At 41.8% G+C, this 12529-nt stretch overlaps 1 protein-coding gene across 2 annotated transcripts in view; it reads left to right on the top strand.

Annotated features, from left to right (window-relative positions):
• LOC124604909 (AP-1 complex subunit sigma-2) overlaps window positions 1-12529 on the top strand; it is a 64194-nt gene that overhangs the window by 744 nt on the left and 50921 nt on the right. For both annotated transcript variants that reach the window (XM_047136518.1, XM_047136519.1), the window contains exon 2: window positions 2821-2999. In XM_047136518.1, coding sequence (XP_046992474.1) covers window positions 2821-2999 — 179 coding nt within the window. The remainder of the gene's footprint in view (window positions 1-2820; window positions 3000-12529) is intronic.

Raw genomic sequence — 12529 nt, 5'->3', positions numbered from 1 at the left:
GAAGTTTTGATTTTATGTTTTCGTGTTTATCTTGTCCATTGCTTAATAGAAAAAAAGTTTCGCCATAGCGGAGAAAAATGGCAAGTGTATTACATTATTTGTTCAAACAAATGTGGGGTTTGCTTTCGTATACAGCCAGACTGGCAATGTGTATGAACAGCATTAAATGTCCCTTCCACACTCCAGATCCTTGAATAGGGGCAAGCTGTGTTTTCAAATGTTATCGATTTACTGGATCTTATGAATTTATGATGTACAGTTACTTTTACCACTTAATTTTCAGTACATTACTTTTTACCATTTAATTTTCATTTTTCTTAGAAGTTATTGTAATTTGGGCCCCAAGCAACTCAGGCATTTGGTTTCCTCAAAAGAGTAGAAATATGCCATCGACTCTGCACATCACCTCGTCACCTGTTTGTGGCATCAAGCCAGCATTTGATGCAGTTAGATGGTGTCATGTAGTAAACAAAATTTATGTTAAAAGAATAGATAATATTTTTTTATCTTGACATCACATTTTCTGACATTTGTATTAATAAGTACATACAACAATTACAAATGCAAAAAGTGTTGAATGATATGCAGCCCAATGCAAAGACAATGCTGGCTCTCAGTATAAACATGTGTAATATGACATGCATAAGTAAGCAGAAAGATAACTAAAATCCTACAATAGCTGCTCAATCCTAGTCATAAACAACCAAAATCAAAACTTTTGCATTTGTGTATGCAGTAGTGTAACAGACTGTTATGCAGTTGCCAGATATTGTTGATACAAAGTCACGTTACCAGGATCCATTCTGGATGATTAAAATTAATTATGAATCATGTGGCCAAGTTTTAAGATTATACACTGTGTTGACTGTGTCAAATTTAGTAAGTCGAATATATAGGCTTTAAGGTCTGGAGCGACATGTGCTGCATTGACTATTTTCTTGTAGTCATCAAAGTAATTCCAGGCCTGAAATTCCTGGGAATAAACATTCAAAATGTAACTGGTTTGTGGAAAAGGTCATTTAGTAGAGATATATTCCGCTTTTTAGTATTGTTTCCATCTGGAATATTAACAGAGCAATTGTGAGATTAATGATGGATTTGTTTTCACAGTCGTTAAATTCCCAGTGTGTGTTACATACATACGCATAAATTTTTGAAAATTGACCGTCCCTGGGAATTAAAAAAAAAAAAAAATTGCCATTTGCAGCATTCCTATGTTGTAATCATTATGACAGTAAACTGAGGGAAATTCTAGCCCATAGAGTGATGTATAAGCAGTTTTTGCTAAGCTCCCCATGGAAGTGAGCTGGAAAGGCAATGCTGGTATTTTTACACCATGTGCACTGCACTTGTATTGCACAAGTGTAATGTAGATGTAAATATTGTTCTTGGGAGGACAGTTTTACTAGCTTCCAAAAATGTTAGGTTTCTTCAATGCTATCGAGTGATAACAAAATAATACGCCATCAACACATTCCATTGACTGCCCAGTGGAGACATCTCAGATCAGGAGGCCATCTGAACAGAATGTCATATGTTTTCCTGCCTGCAATGTCACATATGCTGAATGCCCTGGTCTGAAATGCAGCAGCCTTCTCCTCAGACATAACACTTCACCTACTTTGCAATTAAACCAGATAACTGCAGGAATTTAATTGTAGTCAACTTATTGTGGCACACTGCATCCTACTCATGAACTTCGTTGTCGTATCCATAACTAACAAAAACAAAATATAAAATTAAACCTCAAACTGTAAACAACACACAGCACTGGTAAATTGTGAGCCCGAAAATGCCCATAACTGAAAGTGTCAAAATAGCTCATTAGCAAACTGCCTCAAAATTGGCCAATATTATTCTCAAAAATAGCACTCACGGAGTCCAGTGAAATACTGACATCACCCACAAACAAATTAGAAATGTAAACATCCCACTAGAGCTTGCCATTGAAATGCCATCACATCCTCTGCAAAAACAATCTGTTTCAAATACGCCACACCTCCATAACATCACACCGTGCAACGCAGTTGTGTTATGAGTAAAAGCAGGTAGGTGGTACCACAAACTTTGGTTGACCCAAAATAAGTTAGTATTTGATAAATGCCATGTGCCATTTCAGCATTGTTCCACTGGTTGTCAAGAATCTTTAGGTGTAGTCTAAAAATAATGGAACTGGCTGCCAATACCTGAAGAATGTGTTGTATCCTGTTGCAGTTTTCAGTTAATGGATTAGACATGTGCCGGCTGGAGTAGCCGAGCGGTTCTAGGCGCTACAGTCTGGAACCGTGCGACCGCTATGGTCGCAGGTTCGAATCCTGCCTCGGGCATGGATGTGTGTGATGTCCTCAGGTTAGTTAGGTTTAAGTAGTTCTAAGTTATAGGGGACTGATGACCTCAGAAGTTAAGTCCCAGGGTGCTCAGAGCCATTTGAACCATTTGATTACACATGTACAAACATTGCTCGACTATTACCAACAAACTGATGTTCTCACTGGCATTGGTGGACAGTTGGCACATGACAGAGATATGATTTGTGTTGGAACTTGATTCCCAAGCTGTAAAAAGTCAACTAAAAAGTAATTTCAATCAATCTGTTAACTTACCAGTGTCAGTGCGCACTCAAGACAAATTTGCACATCTTGAACTACTTTTGGTGCCTTTGGTCAAGTTATTTGTTAAACCTGTATAATGACAAATGATTTCCCCCCCCCCCCCCTTTTTTTTATTTTTTAAATATGCTTGCTCTTTTCAGAATAGTGCATTGACATAGTGGAAAATAAATACAGCTTTATTATTATTATTATTATTTTTCATTTTTAGATGCAGTTCATGTTGCTATTTAGCCGCCAAGGAAAGCTGAGACTGCAGAAATGGTATGTTGCTCACCCTGACAAAGTAAAGAAGAAGATCACACGAGAGTTAATAACCACAATTTTGGCAAGAAAACCAAAAATGAGCAGCTTTCTTGAATGGAAGGATGTAAAAGTTGTGTACAAAAGGTAAAATGACAATAGGTATTTCCTAGTATGCAGTAATTGTGCATAAGCTTTTGTTGTTGAGTGAAGAAGATATTTAATTATCTGTATTTTAGATTTTCCATTTCTGAACTTAATTGTCTGTCTACATGCTGCACATTCATGTTTTATAAACCACCCTTTATTCCCTTTGTTGTTTATGTATTGTGTTTTGTATAGATTAGAGGAGTCTCCCCACATCACAGTAGTTATTATTTTCACTGAAAGTACCAAGCACTGATATGATTGTCTATTATCCCTTCATGGAAGAAGGGAAATACTAAGGACACTAATGATACACATATACAACAGCAGGTTACCATATTACAGCTTACATACAATAAGGTTAATGCTATGTACTCACCACAAAGGTGATCGGGTTACTCAGAGTGCAACTTTGTGCACTTTACGTGGCAGAAAGAAGAGACACAGGAAATACAAACAGGAGTGCATAATGCATATACAGTGTGATAAACAGTGAGAATATGGTGGGACACCAATGACAGTGAACCCTCCTCTGCCCTTTCAGCCTCCTTCCCTTCTCCTTCTTGGAGATAAATTGAAGAGGTTGGCAGAAAAATGTGCTAACCCACAAAAACTTACTTTCAGCTGTTGTAGACAATAAGCCTAGTTAAATTCAAAGAAAAGAGCACAAATAAAATGATACAAATCACTTTGTATAGAAGACAGTTTTTTCTAGTGGTGCCAGTGGTACACTTGATAACACCAAAATTTGCCACCTTTCAGAAGTCAAAGTCTGGCCATCTGCACAGACTGGCAATGCCATGGGATGTGGAAGTGTCTTAATAAAAAATCATCTTCTGCTTGAGCTGTTGCAGTCCTTTTGGTGCTCATGGTGTAGTGGTAAAAGTAGCACAAGTACTCATTCTTTTTTATTTATTTATTTATTTTTTAAGCATTTCGGCTGAGCCCTAACAATAACAACAAAGTTCATTGTTGTTTGATTACATTAATTCTGAAGATAATTGCATAAAAAATATTACCATCTGCTATGCAACTGGAAAGACAGACTACACAGGTTCTATAAATCACACTTAAGTAATCAGTTCATTGCAGTCCTACTTGCACTGTTCTGAAATATAATGACCATTAGTTATTTGAATTAAAAGACACAGCATTCTGATTCACATATTACTATAATCTGGCTAACAATGACCTCTGTTAAAATAAGATAGTGGTAAATTCTTCATTTGTGTGGCCGAGGGTATTTTCGTTCTTCATTGCAACAACAAAAAAACATGCAGTTTTTGTAGTTTCAACGACAGAACAAAAATATGCTTTACTAAGGTAGTGGAAGTTTGGCATCACGAATCAGCACCTTATGGGTAGTTTCCACAAATTCTAGAACTGTCTGCTCATCTCTGCTGTCATATTACACCTTGATAATTCCAATATAAATGTTATGGTAGCCTATAGGTGTCATTCGTATGAAACCATCAGGAACTAAATTAATAACATTTTGTGACAACTGGGGTGCTGTGTAGAAAATTAGTACCATACTTTACGTGGTGAAGCTATAAAAATTTGGGGTTCTCTGTTTCTTAAAAGAATTGCAAGTTGAAAAGCTGTTAAACATAAGTGTCTTTCACGTTTATGCTCTTCACAGCTGGATATGATTGCCATCTTCAGGTGAAATCGCTGAGCACACAATCACACCGGAACGGAATGAACATCAGAAACAGTGGCTCCTTTATACCCCGGGTCCAGGCAGTGGCAGTGCACCTGCGCGAGAAGTGAAAGAGCTGCCCCCTGTGGAGCAAAGAATTGCAGCGCCACTGGCGGTAGAAACTGGCGAAAGTGATAAATCGCAAATTAAGATGTAGCGGGTCAAAAAGCAGACTGTTGCTGTTTTATATCAGATAAAATAAGGTTCCATATCTTGCTTAAAGGAAAACCTTTATCTCTATTAATACTGTCATCAGTTGATTGTATTTTGATGGATTCCTTGAGCATACAATCCCAGTAATGAGGAGGTGGAGCAGTAATTTGTGTCTCTTTTAAACGACATGTTATGCCCCCCATTGAATCAATGTTCGGTGACTGCAGATTTTTCAGGCTGGAGTAAAAATACGTGATGCTGATATTCCACACATCGGTCATGAAAATTGCGAATAGTCTGTCCAATATAAGCCTTTCCACAGTACAGAGAATTTTATAACCTCCAGGCTTCCTCAATCCCAAATCACCTTTGACAGATACAAACAAAGCTCTAGTCTTGGCCAAAGGCAAAAGGACACTTTATACCATCTTTCCTGAGAATTATACCGAGCGAGGTGGCGCAGTGGCTAGCACACTGGACTCGAATTCGGGAGGACGATGGTTCAATCCCGCATCTGGCCATCCTGATTTAGGTTTTCCATGATTTCCCTAAATCACTCCAGGCAAATGCCGGGATGGTTCCTTCGAAAGGGCACGGCCGGCTTCCATCCCCGTCCTTCCCTAATCTGATGAGACCGATGATCTCGCTGTCTGGTCTCCTCCCCCAAACAATCCCATCCTGAGAATTATAGAAATTTTTGAGAAATACTTCCAGCAAAAGGTAGAAAAGTGACTGATTTACTAGTAACTGGCACTGGTTCACTTGATGGTCCAAACTGAAATGCATGATTAATTTGATGATCGGTATATCTGTTGAGCTTGAAGACAGTCCTAAGATGATCCAGTTTACATGTCAAATTTTTGGTATCAGGAATGGCATAAACTCATTTGACCAATGTATGTAAAACTCCGATGCGCTGATGTGGTGGATGACAGCTTGTAGAATGAAGATAGCAGTCCGTGTGCGTGGGTTTATAGTATACGCCATGTCCCAAGGTTACATTTTCTTTTTTGTGTACTAGAACACCCAAAAAAGGTAATTTGACATCTCTTTCAATTTCCATCGAAAATTTGATAAGTGACTGAAGACAGCTAATGATCTAAAAACTGATTAAGAGCTTCCATTCCAAGTAGCCCACTGAAAATATCAATGTAAAAACATGTAAGTTGAACAGTAGCCGTCCTGAGTGCGATATCTTCAAAATCTTCCATAAAAAGATTGGCGACAATAGGGGAAAGAGGACTCCCTATAGCCACGCCATCAGTTTGTTCAAAAAATGCGTCATTAAATTAAAAAAAATGTCGATATCAACACATGGTGACACACCTCAGTAGTTTTATCATCCAAAAGTTGACCAATTAACAACAAAGACTCAACCAAAGGTACATGGGTAGAAAGAGAAACCACATCAAAACTAACTAAAAGTTCAGATGTTCCAATGTATAAAGACTTCAACCGTTGAATAAAATCAGTCGAGTTGGATAAATGATGTTCACATTTCCCAGTGTAAGGGCTAAGGACGGATGCAAGATATTTAGCTAAATTATAAGTGGGAGTGCCCAAATTACTAACAATAGGTCAAAGAGGAGTTCCAGGTTTATGCACCTTCGGTAAACCATACAGCCTGTGTGGTACTGCTGCCCCTGGTTGAAATTTTTGTGATGGTGTCCTTTGGCAGGGAGCTCTTCTTAATAAGTGAAATGGTCTTCCGCTTTATCTGGTCTGTAGGATCACTCCAAAGCTTATGGTAAGCAGAATCATCCAATAAACAGGCCATTTTAGCCAAATAAAGTTCACGAGACAAAAGAACAGTGGCACTACCTTTATCAGCAGGAAGAACTAAAATATCCTTAACTTCCCTCAATGACCGAATGGCCGTCTTTTTCACTGGAAGAAATATTCCTTTGTGATGGCAATGCACAACAAAGATAAGAAACTTCCTGTCTAATTTCCTCTGCCAAATCTTAAGGAAAGCGAGCAATGGCCCTTTCAACAGTGCTAATAAAATAAACAGTTGGCAAGTTCCTTGGTGGAAAGTTTATACCTTTTTCCAAAACCGACAAAGTAGCATCATCCAATTTCTTGTCAGTCAAATTAATAACAGTCCAACGATGAGTAATGTCATTGGATGTGGATGGTTGTTGGCGAAGTTGAAGAAATTTTGAAGATTGTTTCTTACTCGTATTCTTCTGTGTAGAATCCGAATATGCCCACGAAGGTTCCTCAGCCCACTTCCAGGATGCAGGAGACAGATGTGGAGAAAGTTCTAAATGCAAGAAATACAATTCTTTGTGTATCAGATCCAACTGTTGACATGTGAAATGAATTCCTTCCCATACTAACGCCAAAATAGCACGTTACTTGATCCTTTTTGCCATCTTAGTATCAGTAAAGTGAGAAAATTGAGCAAATTTTGGAATAATACTGTTGTTATGGCACCTCAATAAAAATACAAGTGAACTCAGCAACTTTCCTTTCTTCTTGCAAAATTTATCAAACTTCATAATAAGAATTACCACCTCCTCCACGTAGAGGCTTCTGATGTGAATCCGTAGATTTTCCTGACATCTTATATGTTTATGCTCTTCACGGGTATTCCTGCCTGTTGTAAGAGACGACTAAAAGGGGTCTCACATGTGTTGGCCTTTATGTGATGGTCCCCTGTAGGGTTTGACCTCCATTCTTCAAAACTTTTTCCAAAGAGCGAGCCAGTTGAGGAAGGGTGCCTTACATGGTGCATCATGTCCATCGTGCCTTGAGATCTGCAGCCCACTTTCTCATCGTCGCATTGCAGTCCGGCTCATTCTCCATCTCTTGGGCGAGGACACATCCCTGGGTCCATTTTCCACCATGCACTATGCAGTGTCACTTTCTGTGCCAACGATGACCATGGACGTTTTTGCGCTGATATCCAGCACGGTAGCCAGTCCGTTGTGGTGGGACCTCCACGTACCCTGTTGGTTGTAGCCCCCTGACAACACAGAGATCACTCTGCTGATGCCTGCAGTGTTAACTCCCCATGTATGCCAAGGAGTAGTTGCCTGTCACCCTGGGGCATTGGGACTCCTGGGAATGGCCATCCTGCCAGGTGGCCTTTGTTGCAGCTGGGTGGCGCCCGCGGGAAGGCCCCCTGGTCAGAGTGCGTGGCATCGGGGCAGATGACGCGTGATGAAGCGTACCACGTCACTACTTGTTGGTGATCAAACACCAGCAGTCTCTAAGCATTCTAAGTCTTAGTACAATGCAAGGAAGTGCGACTCTAAATCATTCCCCTCCCTGGTCACATCATGGGAGGAACGGCAGGCTAAGGATGGCAGCGAACCTTATTCACCCTGGTACCTCGTATGTACGAGAACTGATGGGGACTCCTTCGTTTCAGTGAAGCCACAGTTTTTTGTAGACCATTTGGAGGACTTGTCCAAAATACGGTCCGGGTCAGTCTTGATAAAAACAGCATCCTCTGCCCAATCACGGGCATTACTCGCTTCTGACAATCTGGAGGATGTATCCGTTACCATCATGCCCCATAAGAGCGTAAATATGGTCCAGGGACCTTCTTTTGCAGTCTGACGACGAGCTGCGCACCAACTTAGAGCGACGATGCATTCATTTTGTCTGGTGCTTCCATCAGGGTCCGAGGGGTAATCAGTTTGCCACCGGTGCCTTCATCTAGGCCTTCGAGGGTGACACATTGCCCGAGAAGGTCAAGGTGATGTAAAGCCATATATCCCTCCACCTATGCAGTGCTTTTAGTGCTAGAAGTTTGGCCATTTGTCTTCCCGCTGTACTTCCAGCGTCACATGTCCAGACTGTGGACATCCATCGCACCCCAATACTCCATGTGCCCTGCCTCCCATCTATGTCAGCTGCGGAGAGCATCTTCTCCTTGCTCACCAGACTGCAGGATTTTTGCAGGATTTTACAGGGCGAAAGGAAAATCGTGGAATACAAGACCCTGGACCGACTGACCTACATTGAGGCTAAGAGGAAATTTGAGCGTCTACATCCTGTGGCTATGACCTCCTCTTACGCCGCCACTATGAGAGCAGTTGTAGCCCCATCCTTTCCGTCAATTCTGGCCGGCTCTCCGAGCCGGAAGACACCAACTGCCCCCCTTGATGGTGAGGGCATTTCCCTCTCTGTTGCTCCGACACCACCCACCTGGGGAGCAGCACTGCCTCCCCCCCCCCCCCCCCTCCCCCCCATCGGGGACACCAGTCCCCACTTCTCAGCCGGAGAACCGTAAGTCTTGTTCGGCACCTCTCGCTAGGAATGGGTCCCTTGGGTCACTCCCTTCCCAGGTCTGTGAGTGGGAAAGATGAGTTCAGCTAGTGGCTGAAGTGCCCAAAAGTAGCTGGTGGTAGGGCTTCATGATCATCCTTAGTCCCAGCCAGAGAAACCCAAGGAGCAGTGAGAGAAATCCAAAAAGAAGACCTCCCCAAGATCAAGGGACTTGCGGTGGCACCCACACTGCTGCTACCTACAAGCTTTGCTTCTGAGGATGAGGTGGAGATTCTGGTGTCCACTGAGGACCTAGAGTTCGCCGGACCCTCAGACACCATGGATACAGACTGCTCAGGAAATAAATTGGTGGTAGCAGGTGACCCTGAGGTGTAAACTGCCTCATTGAATGTTCCATGCCTTCCCAGACTCACCATCACGTCATCCTCCAGTGGAATTGCGGCAATTTTTCCACTGCCTGGCTGAACTACAGCAACTGTTAAGCTTCACACCTGATTTCTGCATTGCCCTCCAGGAAACCTGTTTCCTGGCAATGCAGAACCCTGCCCTCTGTGGCTATAAGGCATATTACAGGAACCGTAGCGACTATAATAGAGTGGCCGGTGGAATTTGCATCTATGTCCTGAACTCAGTATGCAGTGAACCTGTGCCCCTCCAAACTCCTCTTGAAGCTGTGGCTGTCAGGACAAGGGTGACACAGGAAATAACTGTCTGCAACGTATATCTTCCTCCAGATGGTGCAATACCATTGAACACATTGGCTGCACTGATTGATCAACTCCCTAAACCTTTCCTACTTTTGGGAGATTTTAATGCTCATAACACCTTGTGGGGTGGCACCGTGCTTACTTGCCGAGGCAGAGTTGTTGAAAATTTACTGCCACAACTCGACATCTGCCTCTTAAATATAGGTGCCCCCACACATTTCAGTGTGGCACATGGCACATATTTGGCCATTGATCTCTCAGTTTGCAGTCCTGGCCTTCTCCCATCTATCCACTGGAGAGCACATGACAACCTGTGTGGTAGTGACCACTTCCCCATTTTCCTGTCACTGCCCTGGTGTCAGGCCCATGGACACCTGCCTAGATGGGCTTTAACCCTTTGCACTCCATAAGGCAGACACAGGGCGGCTCCGCCCGCTCTTATTTAAATCGCCGCTGCCTGGGTGGCACTGCACCGCAGAGATTTGCGAGAATCTCTTTGTGGAAACAATGTGGCCACTGGCCAACAATTGGGGTATACATTAAAACAAAATGTGTGCTTTCATTCATATATTTACGTAAGCTTTTACAGTACAAAACTTTCCATTGTGTGGTATTTTTTTAACCACTCTTCAGGGTGGAGAGCTGGGTTTCGTGAGCATGTTTCACAGTGATACACAGTTTCATGCCTGCCACCTTTCTTGTTTTCTGTCTGAGCACACTGCACAATCCTTATGCTTGTTCCCAGGAAGCTTGTTGATAATGTGCAACTTTCCATTCAACCGTTCCTCGTCATCAGAAGTTGAACGACGTCCTTGTTTCTGTCCTTGAGTTCTTTCTTCAGCAACTAATCCTCTTATAACACTTTTACGGAATGCTTTGTGAGACGGTATTGTCAAGTTGTTTTTCTCACAGTGGTTCTTGTATAGTAAATAGCTGTTTACAAGTCCTACCTCCAACAGCCAGAAGTATAGTTTTCTCCACCATTTGAGACTTTTCATTAGAAAACTGTAACTGGAAATAAAATGCTCAGATCAATCAACTCCACCCATCTTTGAAGTATAATCAATAATCACATTTGATTTCTTTATTTCTTCCCTTTCCTTTCTGTTTCTCCTTTCTGTAAGTGACACCAAGTTATTGGCTTTTGTAGAAAGCATGAGAACTGTTTGTTTATCTTGCCATGCCAGAACCATCATTTTGTTGTTGCGGAGGCATTTTATTTCGTGCTTCCTTAGACGCAGAGCTCCTTTCTTGATTGCAGCTGGAAGGTTTTTGCGATTGGCCTGAATCGTTCCTGAGAGATGCCTGTTCTGTTTCAACAGCTCATCAGCTAATGCAACACTTGCATAAAAACGCTCAGTGTACAAATGATGCCCTGATTGCCCTGTAGCATTTCTGATATTAGCTAGCAGCTGAAGAACTATTCTCTCAGAAAAATTCAAGTGTGGACAAATCAATGACTCAGTTGTTACAGCGCCAAAATAGGGTATCAAACTGCAGATATAACCATTTTATGAATCCGAAATTACATAAACTCTGAGTCCCCATTTTGTTGGTTTTTGAGGATTGTACATTTTGAGTAATACACGACACTTGAACGATACTGTAGATTCATCACCAGCTAAATACTGATATGGTCGATAAATTTCGAGAAACCTGCCAGACAAGTAATTCAGTACATTTGTCACTTTACTCAGACGTGACTGAACCTGACTGTTGACATGTGTAGCACTCGTCGGATTAGAAACATGAAGTGCCCAGAAAATTTGCATAAATCATTGGCGACTAGAACAGTCTGGAAAGAAGTTGGATGATTGTAACCATTCTCCTGAAAAAAAAATCTTGCAAGTTCTTACACTTCCGTAATGCCATATTCAGTAGCACACCATGGAAGCGTTTCATTTCTTCCATGGTAACATTTCTCCAGTCCCACCATGCAGAATGTTGTGGAAGTGGTGTCACTTTACGTATTTTCGATGTAGCATACCTATTCGTTTCATCTGCTATTTGTTGAAATAGGTTATCTGTAAAAATTAATTGAAAGAATCCGACAGGCGATGATGGAACAGAACTACTTTCTGTTACAAAACCACACTTTGATTCTCAAAAGGAAAATCTGTGAAGTCGGTGTCAGTGTTGCTCCACACTCGCCACGAATCCTCTGCTGAATCACTAGAAACATGCACATTCTCACTGTTTTCTTCGTCATTGTCACTCGAATTGTTTTGAAATGAATCACTGTCATAATCAAAATTATTTTCACTCTTGTTTTCACTTAGAGATTGCTCTAAAAGATCTAAAATCTCTTCCTCAGAAAGGACTGTACGTGATGAACTAGCCATTTCGAGCGTGTAGACTTGAACGTAATAATTACAATCTTTGACTTAACACAGCTGCAACTGTTTGACACCGAGTTAACACTAGTTCTCCTAGATGGCAGCACACTGCAGCAATAATGCCTAGTAGACTCAAAATACGTTTGAGAGCTTCGAAAAGTCGTGTCGAATGAGGCTCAACATCGGGGCAGAAAACAAATTTCGCAATGTTGAGTGGGACTCGACACTGGAGTGGAAAGGGTTGAACAAGACTCACTGGGAAACTTTCACCTCTGCTGTCACCGTTGCATCTCCCCCACATGGTAACATCGTTTCCGTGGCAGAAAACGTGATCTCTTGCTCTTTAGGGTGCCCCCGGCGAAAGGTAGTCCCTTGGTGGTCGCTGGAAGT

Source organism: Schistocerca americana, chromosome 1, assembly GCF_021461395.2.
Source record: "Schistocerca americana isolate TAMUIC-IGC-003095 chromosome 1, iqSchAmer2.1, whole genome shotgun sequence".
Taxonomy (NCBI): Eukaryota; Metazoa; Arthropoda; class Insecta; order Orthoptera; family Acrididae; genus Schistocerca; species Schistocerca americana.
This window is presented reverse-complemented; position numbering and strand designations above follow the sequence as displayed.